Genomic DNA, 24,920 nt, shown 5'->3' with positions numbered 1-24,920 from the left:
AGGGTGTTAGCGGTCTTGCTGTTCAAAGAAGAATGACAACACTGTAGATCACCAACACTATGGTTTATTTTTTATTCACAGGCAAGTCAACGTTGTCGCAGTAAAAGTCCCAAGATAGCTCCTGGTGCAATAAAATGTTCCCTTTCAGTGTTTTACTATTATGTCCTGTGTTTCTCTATTAATATTGCAGCTGCATTAATGTGTATGTTCCTGCTGTAGATGTGTCTCCGAGCCGCTCCGATTACAACGAGAGTTACAACGAGAACGTGACGTCATATTTACACAAGACGGATCCTTTCTAGCCATAACCCTCTACCGCTATATCGTCTATTTTACTCAAAAAGAGAACATGTTTTTTAAATACACATCACGCTGTATTGAAAGATACTTGGGACTAGAGATCGATACCATGCACTTGTCAGAAAAATGTAAGGTAAGAAAAGTGATATTTATATTTATCGTAATTTTCTTATAGTCTTTGATAGAATCTGACTTTTTTTGCAACGGGTGAAAATGCAGGTTTTAAATCACTTTTAAACCCGGAACAAAGCTAAAATACACTAAATGAGTGTAACTGCAGTCATTGGATAATTTACTCTGGGTTTGACATAATGACTGAGCCCTTTCATCCTGATGACCAATGAATGATAAAACACACCTTCCAATCTTATTTTTACACATTTATTTTGATACCCAACTGATTATATTTACAGTATACTTTGAGTAACATTCAATATGCTTAAAACAAAATCATAAAAAATAACCCGCATGTTATAAAGCTTGCATATTCCAGTATGCTTCTTCTATTCTTTTTTTAATTACAATACCATTCTCTTAATGAGGAGAAGCACTTGTAGACTTCTGAGTTTGTTAGGTCCATTTAAAAATAATTTAGCAAACACCCTTTTTTGAATGTCATGCGCTTGCAATTTGCAGTAATGTTTTTTTATTTTTTTTTAAAGTAAGTGCAAAGTTCTCTTCAGTTTTTGTGTGACAAACAGGTAGTGGCATTGCAGTCCATGTTGTATGTACATTTTGTAGCTTGTAAGTTAACATTCAGTATTAGTAAGAAGAGAATGACAGACGGAAAAAGCCTCTCAACTAGAGTGAACATATTTACATAAAGACATTGTTTCCTTCATTTGTAGACAAACAAATAATGTATTTTTATTTTGTTCATACATTTGAGCTATCACTTCTTCAGTGAGGAGCCTTTTAAAGTTTTAGTTGAAAAAGAGAAAGTTAGATGATTTCAGTAGTACAACAACTCAGGTTGCTTTTTTTATTTTTAAGTAGGTTTGTTCCCTGTAACACATAAAGAGCTTCTATCAGTTTCTACTATAGTCAGTCTGGTCTAAAAGTTTATTCCATTCACATGTTAGTCTAAAAAGGCATTAGCTATATCCAGTCCTGAATATTTCTCCACCTCACAAACCACTGGTACCTTATTTACTGTACGCGATATTATCTATAGCACCTACAGTGACATTCGTCTCGTAACAACTACACTCTAAGAGCTGGGGTCTCACCTAGGATAATTAAAGGTTTGTGCTTTCAAGACATTTCCTGTTTGGAAAAAGCAAAGGGGTGTGATACTTCATCACGGCCAGAGGGAGGCACTGTGGGCCAATCAGGACACAGAACCCCAGAGCTGATAAGGCAACAATCACCACATGAGGGCATGAGGTAAGTGGCACACAAGGAGCAACCACACCTGTTACATGCCCTTAATGACAACATAAGAAAATAATATGATACTCCTCTTAGGTCTAGTTGTATATTAGTTGGGGTATAAAACCATTAGGCTAGGGGGATATTGAACTGAAAATAGATCCAAATGATATGAAAGTATTCCACCTTCAGGAATGTGAGCTGGATTTTTAGGAGAATATCAGCCTCCTTTTACGCTTGTCCACCCTCTTGACTCCCCCTCTCAGTCTCTGAAGTCTGAAAGACCATGGAAACAGATATTTGGACAAGGCCATCAAGCTTGAAAACTATAAGAATTCTTAACACATCTTTACCCAGCTTTTACTTTAAAAGGAAACGAATGAAGGGATTGAAATTGAAAAAGTGTGTTTTAGTCCTTTTTTCCCCCCTTCACCAATCTTTTGGGGGCATGACAAGGCCCCTCACAAGCTCAAGTCAATCATGATGTGCTCAAAGATCTGCGTGTTTCCCTTGAAGCTGGAGGTGAAGATGAAGTCCCTGCGGTCGGTGGAAACCACGGTGAAGGAGCGCGGTGCCTGGATGTACACTTCCTTGAAGCGGTCAAAGAGTTTGTTCTCATCGTCCCACATGTAGATCTGCGAGAAGGTGTAATCGCTTCCCAGAGCCATGTAGTAACGCTCTTTGAAAAAAAAAGGCTGGAGAATCATGGAGCCTCGTGAGGGCAAGGCCTGGATCTCTGTAAACTGTTTGGTACCCCAACGAAGGATTTTGGAGTCACCGATATAGCGCGTCATAGCCAGGTAGAGTTCTTCCTTGATCCGGAAGTGCTTCACAGCTACAACGTCCTCCATGTGAGGGATCTCTCCCTGCAGGACAAACTTCTGGTTGCTCCGGCTCCACTGGTAGATCACAGGAACCTGCGAGCGGCTCGCCAAGATAAGGTGCGCCTTCCCATCCAAGTCCAGGAACTCTGCGTCTGTGTCGCGGTACCACTCATGCAGCGACTGGTAGGAATAAAAGCCCTTATCGTTCCACTTGTAGAGGGTGGACAGGCCTGCTTTTGAACTGTCAGCAATCACAAAGAACCAGTCAGAGCCCACCTGGAACGCCTCAATGTCATTGGGCTTGGAGATCTTGGACACCTCTATGTCCTGAAACCTGCTGAAGCTGCTTTGGTCCTCATCAAACTTGTAGATGTGGGAGCCACCAAACAGCTGAGCCACGATGACAAACACCTGGTCCTGGATGACCACTGACTTGCACCCCACAATGGACTGACCTGAAAGGCAGAGAAAATAAAATAAACGGGCCAATACCAAATATTACAAGGTTGTTATTGAAAAACACTTTCAATCTTCCCCAGCTCACTACTGGCTGGACAGAGGGATTTTAGGATATTTCTTTGTATCATTCCAAAGATCAGTAAAAACTGTAAACAATGGGAATGAAACTGGTGTACGTGCTACTGAATCTACAAACACAAAAAGCAGTAAGAAAAACTCTTAAATGTGTATTTTAGATGTGTTTTCCTTTTCAAAATTCAGAAAGAAGACAAAATAGCCCAAACTCTCAAAATGTAACAACAGCATCCACAGTTAAAACATTGGCCGTACCTGTGATGTTATCATAAGTCCTGAAGTTCATTTCTATGTGGTCCCACTGGAAAACCATACAGCTCTCTGCGCTGGGAGCAGCTATCGTCACATAGACGTCGTTCTTATAGCTGAATGTGTCCACAGACAGAGACTCAGATGCCAGGGACTGATGAAGGACGAAATCTGCAGAAAAGGCACATTCTGAATTTAGAAACCCCACACTTTTGCCTCCTCTTTACACTTGATGGGATGACCTGGTCGAGGGGCCTGATGCCAGTTAGAACAGAGACAAGGCCATCTGGCTCAGGTGTTTCTCACCCGTTGAGACGCACTCGTTGTGCAGGCTGGTCATATCATTGAGGCGCTTGTCCTTCATGTCCTCTGGTCCAGCACACACGACATCCGAAACCGTGGCGTTGGTGTTCTTCAGCCACGTCATCAGCCACTTGGCACGGCAGTCACACTCGAAAGCATTGCCTCGCAGGTCCCTGCAGAAGAGAGGTACTCAGTTTCATTGCAGACGAACAAAGTAGCTAAAACATACATTAGAAGAAATGCATGGGACACAGGATTCATTTTTGAAACGGATTATGAAACTCACAGCTCTATCAGTGAGTCCAAGTCGTTGAAAACGTCCCGAGGTAATGCTTTAATGTTGTTGTTTGCCAAAGACCTGGAAAATACAGCCATTGATCAATACAGAAAATGTCACCTATTAAGAAAATCATAACTCCAATGCCAGAAAATGGAAAAACATGCATCCCATTTATAGACTTAAGGTACAAGTAACACTTTAATGACTGGAAACACTGAAGAAAAAACGAATATTCTTGATATATATACTCAACTTTAATGTTAAACGCTGTTACCCTTATTCTGAATAAAATGTGTATTATTAAGCATCACCTACAATGGTTCACAATGGATTCATATTAAAAAATGACTTTAGCGAATAAACATTACAGATGAGATGTCTTAACAATGTATGGGAATGATTGTAAAGGTTGGAACATACAAGTGTGTCAAGTCCCTGAGTCCTCTGAAGGAATATTTGGATGCAGTCTCCATCTTATTACTCTCAATGAACCTGAGGACAACAACAACAACACGTGTTAGTAATACGTTTATGGTATGGTAACACACTCAGCACATGTTTCTGAATGGATGTAGGAAGTACATAACTGGTTCTGGTAAAATGTGTACAGTTTTAAACAAAATATATTATATTTGCTGAAAATATGTCTAAAAATGTTGGTTGTGGGCAAACAAGTTGAATATTCTTTAAACCAAATTAAATGAAACCACTAGAGGGCCTCATTTACTCTCAGAAAGAGCAACATCCACCCAGAAAACCTCATGTTTAAGATCACAATGTGCCATTTTAACTTAAAGCTAAATTAAGTAATTAAGTATAACACTCGTGTTGTGTAGGCAATATGTTAAGCTATTACACTGATAATAAACACTGAAATAACTTACAGATACTCCAGATGTGAGAGGCCGGAGAACGCATCGTCCCGTACAGTTGTGAGAGAATTGGAATTCAAAAGCCTGTGGTGAATAATAAAAACTTTAGAAGATGCTGGCTGTCAACAAGAAGCACTGTTTTATATAGAGGATATTTCTACGATTCTTCTTTCAGTGATCAAAATACAGCATAATCATCCCAGCCTCTTTCCAACACATGTCAAATCAAATGTGATAAGAGTAAAACAATTCAAGAAAAAACATCTATCCAAATCAACTGCATCCTCTATCAGACACAGGAGCAAACCACCATATTGTTCTGAAATAAAACTCCTATTTAACTCACCAAAAAGACAATCCCCTTGTGCAAATAGTCCATTTTAAAGGTGAGACCATACACGCAAAATCAGTGTTGTTGTTTTTATGCAGATAGGATTGTGGACTTTAATTAAATGTCATCTTTCAGGCTCTAGTGCAAAGAAAATAGATTTAGAAGTTTATTTTCCTAACTTTGATTCAGTCAGAATGCCTCATTTGCATATATAAATACAACAATTGTTTTGAAAAGACTAAATGAAATGCAATTAATAACCGCAATAGTTTAATGTTAGATCTATTATTTGAGGTGGTTCCGTATACCTGTAGTGTCTTGAAATAAAATAGCAAACTTGCTGCACTCTCATCACAAAATCAATCTGGCTGTTAATCATCATGAGTGTTATGGCTTTGGTTAAACACTCTACATCTGCCACACCTTTGTTTCTGAATCACAGTCATCACTAGTGGAGTAACTGAAGACAGATGGCCTCCAAGTATGATACGACATGTGACTGCACTGAGAGCTTTAAAGGTGTCCAAACCTTTTAAATCCTTCCTGCTAATTGCTCTAAGATGCACCAAAGACACTTAATGCTTTACTGTGTCCGTATTAAAACCATGCACATCAGGAAATCAGCTACTGGACATATCTTTGCTTCAAAAGTACCACACACTTGATCAATGAAAGCCAATATTATAGCGTATTATTGCTGTTTATAAAGGGTTTTTTATGTGTATTGCAGCAAGTGGTGAATGAAATTAACGAAGTAAATGTACTCAAGAAATGTATTTCAGAATAGATTTAGACCATTTCCATGTAATGCTGCTTTATACTAGGCTACTATTTCAAAGGAAAATATTGTACTTGTTACTACTACTAGCCTATTACAACTTTTTACTTTTATTTATCAAAAAACATTAGTTACCATTTTTAAGATTTGATGTAAAACATATGCAATTACATATCATTAAAACACAAACAATTCTTAACATTTTCAGCATTGTGAGTAGTTTTACTCATGATACTTGGCTGATAATCTGACTTTTTTTAGGGGGGTATTTCCCCTGGCTGGTATGAGTACTTTTAGGATCTAAATACTGATTACATATTTACACTTTGAGGTCTCTTCCACTGTTGAATTCTTCACATTGGTTTTGCAAGCCACCAATTTGTTGTTCAATCAATCAGTGTTCATGCCCTAAAAAGGAGCCTTTGCTACGCTGTAAGGCAGCCAACCCCAATTAGCGGCCCGCGGGCCAGATCCGGCCCGCGAGAGGCAAATGCATGGCCCGCGCTGATCTACTGGCATTCACTTGTTATAACATAAAAACATAAAATAAAATGTCTGCGGTGTCGCTTTATTTTGACCTCCGTCGACACTCGTAAACCTGACCCATGACCTTATCGCGTGCATATGCAAGACGTGCTTCGCGCGCTTGACTTACTCGTCACCACCTGGAATAGCGGCAAACACATATAAACAATAGCTCGCCATCTAGCCGCCTGTCATCCCAGCCCAGCGATTGACCAACATGACACTAACGGGCCGTGGATAACTCAAACCCAGGATGGAATTCGCTAAGAAGAGGAAGGTAGACCAGGAGAACCGTCAGTTCAAAACTGACTGGACTGAGAAGAATTGTTTTTTTTACCGGACCACGTCAATGCTAAACCGACTTGTTTGATTTGCATGCAGAATGTAGCTGTAATCAAATCAGACAACCTGAAGCGGCACTTCACCTCTATTCATGCTGCCAGTTTTAATGCTAACTATCCAGAGAAATCCGACCAGCGCACACAAAAGATAGCAGGTTTGCTTGCATCATACAAGCCCTCTGTTTCCACAATGTCAAAAACAACATCGGCACAAGAGAGCGCAACAGCTGCCTCATTGCACGTTTCCTGGACGCTTGCTAGAGCCAAGAAGCCGTTTGCTGATGCTGAGTTAATTAAACGGTGTGCGATAGACATGGCTCATGAAGTTTTAAATCATGATGAATAACAACAAAAAAAGGTTGTAGAGCTATTAAAGCAGGTGCCGCTGTCGGCTAACACGGCAACAAGAAGAGTAGAGGTTTTAGCGGAGGAGTGTTTTTCCAGTCTACTCACGGATTTGAAGAAAACAGAGGCTATATCCTTATCCATAGACTCCTCCTGTGACCGAACCGACATGGAACAACTGTCTGTGTTCGTACAATTTTTTGATGGGAAGATATTCCGGGAAGAGCTGCTGTGTTTGCTTACTCTGCCCGGGCACACGACCGGGGAAATAATCTTCCACAAGCTAACACAGTTCTTCGAAAAGAATGGTTTGAATGTGAGTCAAATCGTCTCTGTTGTAACTGACGGGGCTCCGTCGATGGTTGGAAAGCACAAAGGCTTGGTAAGCAGGCTTTCCGCCGTTAACCCGGCGCTTCTGACATTTCACTGCATCATTCACAAATCAGTGTTGTGCGCAAGACTGTGTGGAAAAATGAAAGAAACGATGGATACTGTGACGAGACTGGCTAACTTTTTGCGAGAGAGCTCTAGTCTGCAGCATCGCCTTTTTAGATCGTTGCTAGAGGAAATGTCCTCTGAACACAAGGATCTCTTACTACACAACGATGTTCGCTGACTGAGCAAGGGCCGTGTGTTGGAGAGGGTGTGCGACCTGCGTGATGAACTGGTGTCGTTCTTATCAAGCCTGCAGAGCCAAAATGCCCATGAGTTTTTGAGCTTTTTAACTGACACCAAGGTGATAGCAGATGTTCATTTTTTGTGTGTCATCATGTCTCATCTAAATCACCTTAACCTGCGGCTGCAAGGCAAGAACCACACTGTTGCTGAGATGTACGAGGCGGTTGAAGCTTTTCGGTCAAAGCTGCACCTTTTGGAGAGAGATATTCATGGGAGGAAGCTGCACTTTCCACGTCTGCGTGAGCACTGCGAGAAGAATGAAATGCCGGAAGATCCAGTAATGAAGGATTTTGTGTCAAAACTGGCAGAAAACTTCAAGGAGCGATTTGAAAGCTCCCCTAAAATCTCACGTGACATCCTCCTCTTCCTCAGACAGCCGTTCTCTGTGTCAGCAGATGGGCAGTGGACTGGAGAGGCCAAAAGGCTGGTGCCTTCCATAGAAGAGGGAGCTCTTCAGATGGAGGTCTTAGAGATGGGAAGCTCTGAGTTGCTGAAAGCTCAAAACAAGGATGCACCAGTGTGTGACTTTTGGAGCAACGTGGTTCCCCAAGCTCGTTTCAAAAACACCAGAGCTATTGCTATGTTCCTACTCACAATGTTCCCATCAACATACATCTGCGAATCAGGATTTTCTTCAATGAATGCTATCAAAAGCCAGGACAGGAACAGACTCTCCAGTGCACATCTTGGACAGTGCCTCAGGATTGCCACAACAGAATACAAGCCCAACATCAGACAGGTTGCCTCATCCCGCCGCTCTCACTTCTCTCACTGATTGGTGAGTGAACAACATCAATTTATTTTTGCAATTTGTCAATTTTATCGTGGTATAATAATTATTAAGACAAAAATAACCATTTTATAGTTATATTTTATATGTACATTCATTTCCTAAATAAAATGCTACGCAGCGTAATTAAAAACAAATTATTAATATGATAGAGAAAAAACCTTGGATAATGCAGGGCTTTTAACAACAGCCCACAAACTGTTTAAATTGAATACAACATTAAAATAATATATTAAAAATAAAGTTAAAAAACCCCAATACTATTTGTTATTTACAGCATGATATTATTTGGTACACATATTTAAAAATGTTAAAACTAATAATGTGGTGTATTTTGGTACGACATTATAAAAGTAACTAACTGAAACTCTCTCTGTCTTCCTGTCTTTCCCAGTGTGTGTGTGTGTTACAGTGTTTGCTGAATTGGATGTGGACCTGTCTGACTATTTGATCAGAGTTCACTCTGTTTTTTTTAATTTTTGTTTTATTGTTATGCCCCATCAGACCACAGCAAAATCATTTGTATTTGTTAAAGCATTTATTTATTATTATTGTAAATAAATGTTTGATTTCGGTCTAATTTTGTTTCAAGGATGCATTTTTCCTTTACTCTCAACACAGGGTTTGTTTAATTACTACTGCCACTACTACAACAATTATAATACAGGTAACATCTGCACATAGTGTAAAACAATTTTTAGTGCAACATAACATTTTGGCCCTTAGCTTGTCATGCTTGAAAAAAATTGGCCCTTTGGTAAATATAATTGGGGAACCCTGCTGTAAGGTAACTCCTAACATACTATAACAGAGGAATAGTGTGCTGTTGCTCTTACAGTAGCTGGAGGGATGGCATGTGAGCAAACATCGCCTCTTTGACCTCAGAGAAAGTCCCATTGACGAGGCTCCTGTAAGGAAGGAGCAGAAACGATGAGCAAATCAACATCATAGAGGACTGCATTGCTTTTCCACAGCAGCTTTTATTAAGATGATGATCATACAGCTAGCGACAACTGGTATACTCTGCTTTACGCATGAAAACATCGAGCTACTCACAGGGAATTTACGTCGTTGGGGCTAATCCTGGGGACATTGGAGGACCCGACGCAGATTATGGACTCCCTGGAGCAGCTGCATGTTGAAGGACATCGGAAAGCCTTCTTTAAATGAGCCGGCTGCGATAGGAAGCAGAGCCAAACAGAAAATAATGTCCAGATCTTGAGAGTTGGCAACATCTTTCTTGCCAGGGTTGCATGTGTGGGGTTTTTCTGAGAGCGCGAAGAGCGTTTACACCCTGCACCATGAAATGCTGCACTGACTGCCTGACATCAGCAAATCAGCTGCAGCTCCTCCGCGTGCACTCTCATTATTTATTAAGGCTCAGCTCCCGTACGGTGACTGTGGGTTAAAACAGCCATGCGCCATACATGCAGAAGAACTTCATCTAGCAATCACCAAACATGACTTTTGGGGGATATATGATGCATTCATGGGCATAGTTTTATATCATGAGGCTGAGCAGATATATACTGCGTGGCTTGGAAAGACTTTAAAAACACATTTTAAATGACGTCAGGTTATCACTCGCGCACATTTTCGCATAATTTCAAATATGAAAATCAAATGCGTCATATGAAGACTCATGAATTATTTCAGTCAGTGACATATTATTACTACTATTACTTTACATACTGTACAGTAATCCCCCCCCCCCCCCCTCCATACAGAGAATGACTGCAACACAATATGAATCTGCAGTCACACTGAAACTCAACACTTTCCATTTTTACTGCTAATCTAAAAAGGTATTTATCAAAATTAAAAAATATTTAATAGAGCTCCAGAAAACTCCCAGGATTCCAAACATCACATTTTTATTGTTTGCCTATAAAATACCAGATCCCTGACAACGCTGCAGGGAAGCAAATTCATGTAAAAATGTGTGAACATTTGTAATCATTAAAATGTACACCTTAAGAAAGATAAAACAGGCCTAAGTCAATAATATATAAGTCAGAAGCTGCCAAGGCCAATGCAGGATTTCTTCTAAAGTCTAGCCATTTGATATTCTGTGAAAACCATTTTTGCCTTTTAAAAAAGGTAAAGAAAACACTAATACATACATTTATAAGAAAGTCACTTGTGTTGTCATGTGTCCTGTTTTCTTCATGATCTCTCGTGTTTGTTTTACATCAGCTGTTTCCTTCGTGCAATGCTTGCCACTGATAGATGGCTTGCATGAAAAACAGACTGTGATGCCGTGTGCAGGTCTCTTAGTGGCAGCTATTTTCTGATTTACACACTGCAGCAGGCTTGATCAATAGAAGGGGGGTTCCTTTAAAACTGGCCTGCACAAAACAATGTGTCTGACTCTCCCCCTCAGTATCCCTGCAACGTCAGCAAAAGATGGGAAACCCTGCAAACTGGTGACGGGAGAGAAAAAGACAAAAACAATCAGGAGAGCAACATTTGCACGAGAGCTCTGCATACAGAGAGCCAGGCAGCTGATGCACTGATTCAGGATCAGTCCTACAATTCAGGATTCTTTCATCCTGACTGACGACATTTACTACCACAAAAAACTAAAAGCTGTTTTTATAATGCTTCTATGTTTTTAGGAGTACTGCTGGAGCAGCCCCCCCCCTCCCTGTATTGTATTAATGGTTACAGCCTGGGAACAGTGAAAGTGTGCTGATCCAGCAGCTTCATCTATCTGACTTCAGTCCACTCTCCCAGGGCTGATGGGCTGCTGCACATGCATCAGACCTGCATTAACAAGTACAGTTTAAAAAGGGGCGTGTGCTGAATGTATACTTTGCTATCTAAAGCACACCTGGGCCCGGCACTGACGCAGCAAGAAGTACTGATCAGGGTTATTAGAGGAAACACAAAATGCTTTTAAAGTAAGCTTTTCAGATCAGAGCTTACTGTATGTTTGCAAACTAATGCAGGTGACACGTTTTCCTCTCAGTGAAGAATTTGAGTTTGATTTCCATATCAACGAAATCCTGCACAGTTCATGTATTTTCTTTGGATATGTACCTTCCTCAAAATCTAAACTTACCTTTTTCTGATAAACTGAAACTTAAGCTAGCAAACACTAAAGACTGCTTTAACTTCATGAACATATTGACATTACAGAAGTAACACACGAAAGCCATGTGTAAAACATATATTAAGTGGTTCTGTTCTCACACCAGGCAAAAGTAAATTAATTACAAAGACCCTATGGATTATTTATAGTAAACAAAACTAGCCTTAATTCTTAGACCAACTAAAACAATTTAAGGTACATTATTTTAGATATTTTTATGGCTGTGTGTATAGCCTTTTGTAAGGTCCCAACACATGTAACTGTACTTACCTACACGCATCTTAAATTCTTAATAGCAGGTTTGGTGAACATTTATTTTACTCCACACAGCAGTGATCCATGTTTGCTGAACTAAATCAATTATCTGTTCATTATATTGTTTTCTGCTGCCTGAAAGTAAAAGAGCCGATTAAATTCACAGGCTTCAAATGGAGATAATGGCTCGACGGTTTTTATATCACATTACATCACACTGCAGAAGACATGCTGCAACATACTGCATTATCAAGCGATTTTGTTTCATATGTCAATAGTTGGAAAGGCCTAATGCATTTCCAAGAGCAGAAGGCACATAAAGCATGCCTGTGTCTGCTAACATTAGCAGAGAGGAACCACGGGTAATTACATTCCATTGCACTGTGGAGACTTGAGACGGTTTTAATTAAGAGAAATGACACACATAAAGTAAAGCCCCTTGTTCATCCTCAAGCTATTTTGAGTCCAAATGTCCACATTTTTTTTTTCAACATAAACAGAAAATGCAAGTGTTCACGAACAACCACAAGCTCCCGAGAAGCATTTGTATGCATTTAGCGTCCTTAAAATATATACTAATTATGACACGTTCACAGAGGAGGGAATTAATCAGTGACATCAGCCCGAGTCACTTTTGTTTTAATGAACACCTGGAGGAAGTTTCCACACCAGCTATTGCTGCTGAGCTCCAGTCTTTGACCTCATTACAATATCTGGATTGATAATCCGTCTGCCTTTCAAAACACAAAGTTCAGACGAGGTGAAGAAGAAGATCTCACAGTTAGAAGAACTCAGTTTTTCTTATTATAATCATTCTCCAGTGGTGTCCTCCTGGCACGGTGGAAGTACGGGGGAGCTACTTTTCGCCACCTTTTTCTCTTTCTTCAGGGTCTTCAGGCACTTTTCCAGCCTTTTCATGCACAGGGTCACGTCCTCCCGCGTGATGCCCACAGCTGAGGCAGCGTTAAGGTACGGACACGGGTAAGCATCGGAGTGAGACATGAAGCCTCGGAACATGTGTCCGCTGATGGTCTGCTCCTTGCCCAGCGGTATTACCCTACAGACAAGGGTGGAAAACGAGGATAATGTGGAACAAGAATGTTATTTAGCATGTCCGGGAATTCCTTTTTTTATGACTACAACCTGGCTAAAGCTGAAGCTGTTCACTTGACGGACAAATACTTATTTTAAATCAAGTTATTTGACTTTATTGGAGAGTGGTAATATCCCTTGTAATGAAGGAGGTACATTAGTTAGTCAACAAAAACATTAGCTACAGTAAACTAGTCATTAGAAAACTAAATATATGTAATCTAACTCCATTCTTTACTACTCGGTCAACATTTGGGAAGTGGTGTTTTCAAGAATTTGTAATTGATGATGTTTTGGTGTGCTGTGATTTTAGGATTTGTGTTGAATTTACAGTATGGTGAATTTGATTTGTAAGCAAGCAGATCTGAGACCATTATGGAGAAGAAATGCATTCATATGATACAGAGCTCTTAATATGTTGCACATTGTTGATGTTAAAAAAGCCAGCTCCTTTGTATCATATCCTGCAATGCATTATAACAATTAAAGTGTGTCATTTGAGCATACATTTGAAATATCAATGCATCTCATTTGCTACTCAGATTCAAGGATAACAGATTAAGCTCTGCACTCTGATTTCTGAATATTGAATATTTCCCCTTGGTCTGTATGTGTGGAGACTTTTTCGTTTTAACGCTATTGAACCCTGAGTGCATTCAAAACACAGCATGAAATAATGACCCAAATAAATCATTCATTCTGGATATTTTAAATATTTAGATGGGCTCCCAAGCTTTGTCCATCGAGGGGGAAAATTGAGAAAAATAATTTATTTTGCAGCTTTGAGGCAACAAAAGAACAGACCCTAACATGGTGTCAGTGTTTGTGCCCGGGGCTCCAGTGGAGACAACGGCGCTCCGTGATGGAAACCTCCCAGGAAATTAGGATGGGCGGTGTAATCTTCTAAAGGGGTTGCTGTTCCCTGAGATTCAGCCGATCCATCCGGCCGATTGCTGCACAGCTCAGGCACACAGACCTATTTTTGCCTAACCTCCACACCCTCTTGTTTTCACTCCCCTCCCCATGTTCCCCTTTCCAGGCCAGATTGTGGCCCCTTTAAAGTATCCATACCTAAATACAGCCTATGGTTCTTACCTGGCTCCTGACACTTGCCGGGTGAACAGCATGGAGCCCAGCTGAGTCACCGCCCCGTCGCTCTCCGCCTGGAGACCATCCAGAGACATGGCTGGGGTGGAGGGGGGGAAGACAGGTGCCACACCCAACACATAAACACTGATTATACTGTAAAATACATTGGATTTATCAAGTGCTTTTCAAGAAACTCACAGCCATGTTAAAGAGTGAAAATGCATCAAAATATAAAAAACTACACACTACAGATGAAATAAAAGAATGTGCTTATGTTACAGATGCTTTAATAATAAAAAAAAGCTATTGGCAACTATTTAGATATTCGATTGATAGCCATTTTTCATGCTAATAATGTAAGAAAATGCAGTTTTCAGCCTCCCAAATATGGAGATCTCCTGCTTTCCTCCGTTTAAATTTAAGAATATATTTGAGTTCTGATCTGAAAATGGACATGGACCATCCAAAGACTTTTGGATTTTGAGAAACTAGGATGGGCATTTTTCATTTTTCTGACATTTTATAGATCAAATGATGAGCAATCATTTCTTGCAGCCCTAATATAAGTTCAGAAAATGAAGCTTTCACCATTGAAAAAACCCAAAATGTATGGACTAAATAGAGTGTGTATACATGATGCCTGTGCATGCAGCTTACCCAGGGAAATGGGGTTATGTGGGGTGTGCAGCAGCCTCTCCCCGTGTGCAGAGGCGAGACTCTTCAGCTCCTGAGCCAGCAGCAAATAAATCTCCTGCAGGACATGCGTACACAGAGAGAGGCATGGAGAAACAGAAGTAGAAGGGGGGGCCATACAAAAGAGCTATAAATAGAAAACTCTGCCACAGTCTTATTTTAGCAGCAGCAGCCTCGGTTTTATTGCCAATCAAGCAAAACCTACCGGCAAGCAGACTGGTCCATGTCCAGACCCCCTCCCTTATCTCCCCCCTGTCTCCAGAGAAGCAGGAGAGGAGGAACACATGCTTTAATCCAGTGATTCTAACACCTACATGTTTGAAATATGATGAAGTGTTTGATTCTCAATGCAGTGTGTGTGGCTCTGGATAAAAGGTGGAGTACATAGATGTTATGATGCCAGGACATGAAGAGGAGCTGCACAACAACAAATCAGTGTTTCTGTTGCTGGCTTCCCCCGTGAAGCGTCGCATATTAAAGCATCTGCTCTCTGCTACAGCGTGTGTGTGTGTGTCTGCTGCGTACTTTGCTGACTCATACTATTCTAATTCGAAAGCACCAAGAAGGAAAATATTTTCTGTCAAGAGTCAAACACAAGTGTCTCCAAGTGTCCCTTGTTCTCTAGCAACAATGGACGACTTTCTTACCCCTGCAGAGGAGGGAGTGCACGGCCACGACTCTGCAGACAATAACTGTGTGTGTGTGTGTGTGTGTGTGTGTGTGTGTGTGTGTGTGTGTGTGTGTGTGTTTGTGTGTGTGTGTGTGTGTTTGTGTTGACTAAACCACATCCTACCTAAAAAAAAAACACACATCATCTGCTGGTTCTTTGCAATTTCTACCCTAACGGTTACATGAGACTTTAAATGATCAGATGAAAAGTCTGAATTATTTAAAGCGTGTGGGGGATGTGGGGAAATCACTCACTTCTGCAGACACTATGGAAAACGCGTCCTAGATATTAATTATAAATAATGTGGAGCGAGGGAAATCAATAAGCGTTGATGGCTTCGGGTCATCCGAGAGGCCCGAGGTATTTCCTTAAATGTATATTTCTGCTACGCTTTCCCGCAGAGGGCATTGTGGGGGTCGTAGGACATCTTGTAGTTGTGTCATCTTTGGGTTTCATGAACAGATGGTGATTACTTGTTTTTTCTTGACCGTTGATGCAGATTTAAGAGTCATTTGTTTCCGCGTCTTACCGAGGTTTGAGCATCAACATAAAACAGATAGTCACATGTGCAGTTTGTGGAGGAGCAGTTTGGAGGTGTGAGAGTGCTGCAGTGAATCCTGTTTTAAGAGGGGGGATGCTGCATTGTGAGAAAAGTCTGCTTTAAACAGGGGAGCCACCAGGGGATGTTTCCTGAAACTTCTGGATCAATTTCATCCTGCTATAGCACACGCCTCCCTTTACACTGACTCGCTCAAGTTCAAAGTCTCTTTCCTCAGTCAGAATGCAGGTAAAGAGACGCACACACACACACACACACACACCAGGAAGTCAGAGAGAGTGATCCACTGCAATTCAATACAACTTATGTAAGCTGTTCTCTTCAGTTTTCCGGGGAGAGATGTTGACACAGCACACACACAGAAACAGTCAGGCTGACATTGCCGCAGTATTTTCCTTCTACCAATCCATGTTGTTTTTAATCACACCATCTGAAATATGACTGATTTTTATATGAATAATTACATTTATTTCCCTTTCCTTCTAATCTCGCTTTCCCAACGCATCATACACAAGTTAAAAACATGGAAGCATCCTGCAGATATGAAACTCCGCCTGAAAGACATGATTAAACAAATGTGGTGTTGTGGGCTGATGTGTGCACGCTCTCACCTTCCTCTCTGACAGGAGCTTCTTGTAGCCGCTGGCTCCCAGGGTGAGGAGGGTGATGAGGACGTCCAGGGAAGGAGAGGCGGACGCTCGACCTGGACAAAAGAGGACAACAAGTGACTTTGTGCATACAGTAACTGATTATAGGTAGAGATATCCATTCCTCATATTAACCTTGAGGACAAAGTAAGCATTGGTGGCCGTAAAGGTAAAGCATCACATGAGGTTTTTTTCAAATCCCTGACAAAATATCAGGGCTAAACCAAATACTTTAAAGCTTAATTAATACATTTGACATTCAAATTGTAAGTCCACAATTAAATGCTGTGCCGCTTTCTTTTGTAGGACTACTCATGTTTAAAAGACAGTGTGTGTGCACAGCTGCAGATAAAAATGAGGCTACAGTAATCTTATTTATATTATACTATTCGCAAAACATTTTTACCAGTGTCGTCAAATCAAACATTTAAAATAACTCAAAAGCATTGTAAGAACCAAAAGTCAAAATGTATTGATAAAAAGGTTAAGAAACTGATAAAAATGTATCAGTTTGAAAAGCAGTGGGGTATAGAAATACAAAAAATATTTTAAAATGTCTGATTATAATATTTGTTTTTGTTTCTGTGAACTCATGTCAGAGAATGCTTTTGTTCTGATTCAAAAGAAATTCCCTCCCAAATAACTGGGATCATATCCCTCATTCCTCTAGATTGTAAATTATGTCATTGTGCTTATCATTCAGAGGAAACGTTTTGCAATAAATAAATAGTGGAAAAAAAGAAATCCCACTTGACTCACCTGGGTACATCTGGCTGATCTCCTGTACGAAGGACTCGTCGAAGCCTGCGATGATGGCGCCACCTACTGGAACCATGAAGTTCTTGTCCAAGCTCTGCACAAAGGCGTCAATTCTTCCGACACGAGCCCCCTGAGGACAGACAGCCAACACCAAACTGTCACCAACGGGTCAAGTGCATATGAGGGCCAATTAAAAGCGATATAGTGTGTGGAACCCACCTGTTGGATGAGGTGCATGCATTTAGACGATTGCACTCCGTATGCATTGTTCACAATGTGGGGAATGTTCTGTTTGGCACACAGAATGGACAGCTCCTCCAGCCTATAGGACAAGATCATAAACAATCATCAGAATTCATTTAGTTTTGATCCGAATTTGGCTAGTTAATTTGTCATAGCAGCGTAAACAAGGGCTTGAGCATTAATTAAAAATAAAATTAGAAAATAAACATTAAGAGTAAAACATACTTATCAACAGTGACACATACATATGTATAGGGTGTATCAATCAAATTTAACAATATATAAACATGTAGATAAGTTGGTATACACTATATTAGACCAAGTAAATTGTAAAAATGTAAACATAGGATACTATTCACATTATACGAGTGCTAAAAATGAATTATTTCTTAGTACTTCCTGTTGTACCAGGCTTCCCCTTCCCAAGGTTACCCCCAATTCTGTCGCGCTCTCATTGGCTGCAATCCAAAAACTGTCAGCAAGCGGGAAATCTAGGCTAAGGTCTTCAGTGTGGAGTAGGTGAAAGGCTGCGAAGGAACATTATTCACCTGTCGGGGACCCGCGGGGCGAAGCAGGAAGTAGTTGAATGAACACACAGGATGTTCTCGGCTCCGAGCTCCTCGATCTTGCGCTCAACTGCTTCCAGGTCTGTCCGCAGCTCATCGCCCTCCAGAACGTTCTCCACCACCACCGGTTCAAATCCTGAGGAAACGGGGAAGTAAGAGCAGGAGGCGGAGGAAGCCCTCCGGTGTGATGATGTTATGAGGAAGGAGCACATGTCTAACTAGCATTGGGGAGAAAATGCCAACAGAAAGTGCAAAGATTGTGTCTGCCATCACATACTTCAACAAATATGCTTCACATGGCACCATTTCAGATATATTCCCCCAAGAAAGGGCCATCTGCTGCCATATTTCTGTCTGTGTGAGCAGGAAGTGAGGGTGACTGATGGGATTTGCACCTGCTGTGATCATGGCTTTGAAACAGGACTTCTGGTCGATGCGAGGCCAAATGATGTAGCGAGCTTTGGGTCTTCGGTGGCGAAGGGTCAGGAAGCACAGAGTCAAGCTCATTCCTGTTGCCAAGGGAACTACAAAGCAGCTGGCCACACTCCGGACACCTGAGGAGCAACGCATGGTTATACAAATGTATTTTTTTTGTACTGTAAACTGAATCCTAGCGCAAAGGTTAATTTTATTTTTGTATTTACTTTGTGCTCTAGTAAACAATTTTAGTATTTTTTCTTTTGTTGCAAATAGATGAATGGCAAAAGAGGTCACACCCACAAAGCATAATAAACATCCAATAAATGAATGCAAGTGCATGACTTCATCTGTTTTTTGCCCAGTCTAAGCACATCTTTCTGTGGCGTCAACATAACAAAAATAAAACACATTCCTTGATACAAATATTCAATTTTCTTGCAAAGTAGTTTTCATAATAAATACACACCTGAGAGCTTTAAGATGTCCAACACCACGGAGTTGGTGAGCTTGTTGAGCAGACTGGACCCTGCAGCTTTGGGCTGGACGGCAGCGATGTCACCTGACCGACCGATGCCATGGATCAACCTTCAAAACAAACAGGAAGCGTTCAACATTCCCTGGACACTAGAGAAGAGTTGTATTTCTGATCATTTTCAGTACTATATTGAGTAGAGCCCAAGCGTTATTAGTATGGGCAATGTGAACTTATCATACATGAGTACGTTTACAGTGTTATTGTTGGCTAGGCACAATTAAGATGTTTTTAACTCTTAAATATACAGCCTTATTTGGTTGAAACTCTTAAATAACTAATATAATTAGGAGCCTCATCATGTAGGTTTCCAACAGCATGAAGGAAGCTCAATTCAACACTTTTTTTTTTTATTCCCCCCCAACAATTTTACAGGCAACTTTATCCGGATCGACATAACGTTATATATTTATTTTAAACAGATGTTGACTGTGTTAATTCCCTAAAAAAATTCAACTGCCTGTAAATACCTGTCCCCCTTTTTTCAGATTTTAGAAGGCAATGACCGAAAGAAAACATCATAAAATCGTACTTCCCATAACTGAGCAACTAAAATACTTTTAAAAAAGGGAATTATCTTAAGACAATTTAATATGAATCGGGACCTAATTTGAGATCAATTAAATCAATGCCTTTGCTATTTTTATAAAAATAAAGAGAACCCTGATAACGACCAAATTGTATTAAGTCACATCAATATCTGCCTCACAAAGCTATATTGCTGGGATCAAATGTTGTGTGGCATAAAATGAGCAAAACAAATTTAGAGACCTAATTCAATCTACCAAAATCCATCTTGTAAAAATATGTGTATTTTCACATTGGACACAACAACATTATACAGATGTCAAACTTGAACCTGTAGTGTCTCCTGGCCACGAGGCTGGAGGCCACGCGGCCCTCCCTCTCTCCGACCCCGCAGTTTCCCAGGAAGTTATTACTGTCCATCACAGCCAGCTCGCTGAGGAAGAGCTCCACGGTGCTCTCACTCCATCCCTCCTCTGGACACTTTCCCTGTGACACACAATAAGAGAAGCTGATGAATCTGCAGCGACCTTAAGGAGACATGAGGCTGAGGACGGTACCTGCTCCAGCAAGAGTCTGATCAGCTGCTCATGGCTGCGGCGCGCCTGACTGCCCTGTCGAACGTAAGAGGTCGACACGATCTTCTCACTCAGGCTGAAATTCTCACTGTTCATCTCTGGAAAACAAATATGTTGAGATCACTCCAAGGCACATCATTTCAATATATGAATTACATTTTTGTTTAATATTTCATTTCAATAGGAAATAAGAAATCAAATCTTAACTAATTGTATGTTATGTTATGTATGTTCTAACTTTTGGTCTCATGTTTTAAAAAATAAGCAGGTATTTAGCTTGTTACTTTTATATCATATTGAAATACTGTTAGTCTATAAGTATTAAGTCATTATAGTACCAAAAGTATCAAAAATGAAAAGAGAAACCAGGGAACACAGACTTGTCTGAACGTAAAGAACAACACGTTTAAAGACAACTCCTTGGACATTTTAATGACAATATTATTTGTAATTGGTTCGTCTGCATACTATGTTTTAGAGCAATTATTGGTCTTTAAATGTCAGAAAACAAAGGAAATTGTACAAAGTTTCTCAAACCCAAGTTGTTCTCTTTTTTAGCATAGAAAAAATTGTGATCAAGATATAAACATGTGGCTTTGCTGTGTAAAATAATCCTTAACAGTTTGAGGGTGCGTATGACCCTGACTTTAGGTGAAGCAGTATTATATGTATTTAAGGTTTGTCAAATTAATGTATAATTGCAGCTTATGAACAATACAATTGAGAAAAACATACACATTTAAGTTTTCTGAAAAGCTGCAAGGCTGTGGGTAAATAATTAAACAAAATTATATATTTACATCTGATCATTGTAAGCCTACTATAAAAGAGATGTTTACTGTCAGTGAGGCCTGGGAAAATAAAGTATTATATACATGGTAAGGCTACATGTTTATCTTTCCTATTAAGAAAGGTTTAGTGTCTCATTCAGCCAATGTTTAATCTGGAGTAGAAGCATATTCAAACAGGAAACGCGGTCATATACAGTTGTTAAAAAAATACAAAAGTTGTGATTTGTTTAATTATTGCTAAAGTTAGCATGTCTACAATTCTGATTGCAAGCTACCTCTAGTTGTTTACCTAGCATAGCTGCTAGCAGCTCGTGTCGGCTAAGCTAATGTTTTCACACGAGGAACAAGAGAGTGCAGCTTAACAGGGATGATTTAGTCATTGACAGTTTATTATGATCAATAAATAAAAAAGATATCTTCTTACCTGACAGCTTTCAAACCAGCCTCCCAACTACAGGCATGAGCATACAGCAGGAGGAAGCAGCTTCTTCGTGTTCATTAAAGAAAGTGCCGCTAACATCCAGAGTGTTGCACTGCCGCCCCCTGCTGGAGGAAGGTAACTACTGCGGTCACATCAGCCTGCTCCACTTCCACCTTACTCAAGCACTATTTATTATTCCTGCAATTCATTTATGCTTATAATCAGGGACGTGCACAGGTACGGGCTAATGTTGCCCGGGCAACGGCCCGTTTGGCATTTTTGGCTGACCTGCCCCTCTAGAGAGAGCGAGAGTTTGTTTATCTTTTTTCTGTTGTGGCCGAATCAACATGATGAGCCCACAATTAGTATTGTAGCGTCTCGCTGCGGGAAACACACTTTGTCAGCGCTGTCATCTGCCGGTGCTTTAAGACCACCTCAGTGTCGGATTTTGGAAACTTCATTTTGAGTTGTCTCATGGCAGTTAGGGTATAAGGGACAAACCAGGGGACTTTACTTCCTCTTGATACCTAAATATAGCCTACTTGTTGTTATTGTGTGTCTTTTCATCTGTAAACTCCCTCAACGGGGCCGCTCGCTCTCTTTTGTTGATCGCCCTCTCACGGGTGAACAGTTCAATGTCCCGCTTCATTGTAGGATTTCTGCCATGTCTCTACCACTTTAGTTTGACCATCTCTGTAATTAAGTTATGGAATACTAAATAAATAATTAATTAGATACCTTACCGTCACTGCGCTCATAAAGAATGATAAGAATAAGAATAATGTGAATTGAACTGGTTTCATTAATTAGAGAGTTTATTTAAGGTAGCCTAATTAGTTAGAGGCCCTATTTTATCAGTATGTCCTGCACAGCAGTTACAATGGTCAAACTACATTAGAACAGAATTGTCCCCATTTTATCTTTAATAGTTACTAACATTAGATATTTTAATGAGATATGGACCGCAAAACATTTTTAAAATCAAGTCACCGAATGCAAGTAGTCACCTTAGCTTATTTTGTTATGAGATGTGAATTACTGTTCAATTTAGTTGATGTAAAAATCCTTTGGTTTCTTTCACATTAAAAACAAGTTACAATTTTCAAAAAAGGTGTTATGTTTTTTTTCGGGGGGAGGCCCTTTTTCCAGTTTAGAGCAATAGCCCCTCCAAATGTCTGTGCACGTCCCTGCTTATAAATTATATAATTTATAAACAGCACGAGTGAGTTATTCATTTAAAAAAGCCTTAAGATTTAAACGGTCATTTTGCAACTGTGACAAGACTTGAAGTGTTTTCTTGTTTGCAAACAACAAATTGTAGTCATATTTCTAGTTCAATGGACAACAAAATATTACAGCTTTCAATATAAACATTTAAATGTAAAAAAATTATATTCCAGGAAAGAAAGAATACCTTTTTATTTCAAATTGTTTAGCTTATGAATTCGAATTTTATTTTAAGTCAATGCAGACATTCTTCCCCCCACAAAAAAATAGTTTAATATGTTTTATAAAAATATAAAAGTGTCTAGTGCAGTCTAAGAGGACAGGGTATAAAGACATTATTTAGCTTGTATTTCAAAACTAGCTATGAGTTGAGTTATAAAAGCCAGCCAGCCAGCCAGCCAGCCAGCCAGCCAGCCAGCCAGCCAGCCAGCCAGCCAGCCAGCCAGCCAGCCAGCCAGCCAGCCAGCCACACACCAAATTAAAGGCTTCAGAAACATGTTCACAGAACAGGCACTTTATTTCAGGTCATTGGCAAAATGTATTGGAATTATTTGCAACATTAGGAGAACAATTAAAAGGCTAATAGTATGGTGACCAACAGTAATGGGGCAAAGGAAGTCCAATCCAAAGCAAAGTAGCAAGATTAAAATGGTAAATTACAAGAAAATTCAACATATAAACATCAACGTACATTCAAATTTACATAGGTATAAAATATTTTAAAAGTAAATAGAGAATTGAAAGTTATTGTGAATATTATGCAGAATTACTTCTTTCAGGGTGTGCTGAAGTGGATTATTTTTACTGATGTGGAAATTGGTCGCACTGACCAAGATTTAAATAATCTTAACTGCATACATAAATATAAAGCATTGCATTTTATGGAAATATTAGTCATATATACACAATTCTAAATATGTAGGATAAACAAACGAGTTAAGTAAAATAATGTAGTGTAAAATCAACATTAAATGTCCCAAGTGACGAGAGCACATTGTCCTCACACACAGATTATTTTATATATAATTTCTTAGCCTTTCATTAGTAAATTACATTGGTCATGCATTCACAAGATTCAAAATGGTCATGATTTAAGCCACAATAAAATCACTACAAAGACAGGAAATAACCGAGTTTCTGGAAGAGTTCAAACAGGTTCAAATCCTGTTTGTTTTTTTGCTGCAGAGGGTGGAGAAAGATGGCAACGTGGTGGCATAGCAGGGTTTTAACTTCATCAGCTATGCCAACATCTTGCCTTCCTTCCTGGACCCAGGTCAGGCTCACACAGGTGGTTGGAACAGTCGATTCAGGAGCACATGACACACCAACAGATAATTACATGCAGACATGTTTGTAAAACAACGAGCTGCACGCGGACAGGTGTGTGCGTAATTAAACATGTAACCTTCAAAAACTACACAAACATGCCGTTTTATATCTCAGAAATCGGATGTTTAAGTTAATAATGATATTAAATGTGTATTTGTAAAGCACTTTTCATGCAAGATTTTTACATCAGGCCAGACTTTAAAACATTTTAGTACATAACATGATGTAACGGTTTAACACTTTAAGAGAAACAGCAGGTAAAAGGCATGATAATACAAAATAAAAACACAATCAAATAAATATATGATCCCTCTTGGTCAAATAAAAGGAATACAAAACCAATAAATACGATAACATGTAAAAAAATCTATTCAATAAATAAAATACAAAAAAATAAAGATTGCAAATAAGATAACAAAATAAATAATTCATAGGAATAAAAAAAGTGTAAATGTTTGAAAGACCAACTTAAAAAAATGGGAATGTCGCTAATAAAAATGGTAAAATAAATAAGTCAATACCTTAGAAATAAATAAAACAATATGAAATAAATAAATAATAGAGAATAAAAGACTATTTTTAAAAAGTGGGGAGTCGCTAGTAAAAAGCAAATTTTAAAAAAAAGGGAACGACACTTCAACGTGAAAAATAAAACAGAAGCAGGCCTGTTTCTCCTTGCTTCCGGTACCCTCTCACCTACCTGTGGCTGCCCGCTCTCGGAGCCTCATGTCCGGCTCCCTCACTCTGTGTCCCGGCTCCATGTCTCCGCACCAGGCGCCAGCAGAGTGAAGTAGAATGAGGGTGGAGGAGATAAGGCTGTCGGCTGTCCTCCACCCAGCAGCAAGCAGCAAGCAGCAGCCGGTGCGTGTTTGGTGTGTGTGACTGGCGGTGCTACAGCGGGAAGTGTTT

The 24,920-nt window shown here is 39.8% G+C and overlaps 3 protein-coding genes across 4 annotated transcripts; 1 reads left to right on the top strand and 2 right to left on the bottom strand.

Annotated features, from left to right (window-relative positions):
• Positions 1-58: 58 nt before the first annotated feature.
• LOC307030990 (leucine-rich repeat LGI family member 2-like) lies at positions 59-11,911 on the bottom strand. The gene is made up of 8 exons (XM_079667658.1): positions 9,578-11,911; positions 9,358-9,429; positions 4,746-4,817; positions 4,282-4,353; positions 3,868-3,939; positions 3,585-3,754; positions 3,285-3,449; positions 59-2,950 (listed from the first exon to the last, which is right to left on the bottom strand). Exons 1-8 carry the CDS (start codon positions 9,754-9,756, stop codon positions 2,133-2,135), a joined length of 1,620 nt encoding a protein of 539 aa, XP_079523784.1. The 5' UTR covers positions 9,757-11,911; the 3' UTR covers positions 59-2,132.
• Positions 7,307-9,052, top strand: LOC307030994 (protein FAM200A-like). 2 transcript variants are annotated; one of them, XM_079667667.1, is made up of 2 exons: positions 7,307-8,509; positions 8,916-9,052. In XM_079667667.1, the coding sequence occupies exon 1, from the start codon at positions 7,823-7,825 to the stop codon at positions 8,504-8,506; it is 684 nt and encodes a 227-aa protein (XP_079523793.1). In that variant the 5' UTR covers positions 7,307-7,822; the 3' UTR covers positions 8,507-8,509; positions 8,916-9,052. The 2 variants fall into 2 exon arrangements, with proteins under 2 accessions (XP_079523793.1, XP_079523794.1); XM_079667668.1 differs by having other exon boundaries at positions 8,934-8,997.
• Positions 11,912-12,256: 345 nt separating the features above from the next.
• Positions 12,257-21,586, bottom strand: sepsecs (Sep (O-phosphoserine) tRNA:Sec (selenocysteine) tRNA synthase). The gene is made up of 12 exons (XM_079667664.1): positions 21,459-21,586; positions 20,226-20,341; positions 20,000-20,154; positions 19,075-19,193; positions 18,584-18,742; positions 18,171-18,324; positions 17,599-17,701; positions 17,380-17,509; positions 16,585-16,676; positions 14,709-14,802; positions 14,058-14,148; positions 12,257-12,927 (listed from the first exon to the last, which is right to left on the bottom strand). The coding sequence occupies exons 2-12, from the start codon at positions 20,337-20,339 to the stop codon at positions 12,681-12,683; spliced, it is 1,458 nt and encodes a 485-aa protein (XP_079523790.1). The 5' UTR covers positions 20,340-20,341; positions 21,459-21,586; the 3' UTR covers positions 12,257-12,680.
• Positions 21,587-24,920: the final 3,334 nt, after the last annotated feature.

Source organism: Notothenia rossii (genome assembly GCF_949606895.1).
Source record: "Notothenia rossii genome assembly, chromosome: 3".
Classification (NCBI taxonomy): Eukaryota; Metazoa; Chordata; class Actinopteri; order Perciformes; family Nototheniidae; genus Notothenia; species Notothenia rossii.
Note: the sequence above shows the minus strand (reverse complement) of the source record. Positions and strands in the feature narration are given on the sequence as shown.

Bases quoted from the DNA above. Each gene is read 5' to 3' on its own strand.
- LOC307030990 (XM_079667658.1), bottom strand. From the start codon at position 9,756: ATGTTGCCAACTCTCAAGATCTGGACATTATTTTCTGTTTGGCTCTGC. The intron at 4,818-9,357 runs GTAAGAGCAACA...TATTCACCACAG, and splicing joins ATGCCATCCCTCCAGCTACT to GCTTTTGAATTCCAATTCTC. The intron at 3,940-4,281 runs GTATGTTCCAAC...TGTATTTTCCAG, and splicing joins CTCAGGGACTTGACACACTT to GTCTTTGGCAAACAACAACA.
- LOC307030994 (XM_079667667.1), top strand. From the start codon at position 7,823: ATGTCTCATCTAAATCACCTTAACCTGCGGCTGCAAGGCAAGAACCAC.
- sepsecs (XM_079667664.1), bottom strand. From the start codon at position 20,339: ATGAACAGTGAGAATTTCAGCCTGAGTGAGAAGATCGTGTCGACCTCT. The intron at 18,743-19,074 runs GTGTGTATTTAT...GTTGCTCCTCAG, and splicing joins GGACATCTTAAAGCTCTCAG to GTGTCCGGAGTGTGGCCAGC. The intron at 14,803-16,584 runs GTGAGAGCGTGC...CATGTCCTGCAG, and splicing joins AGCTCCTGTCAGAGAGGAAG to GAGATTTATTTGCTGCTGGC.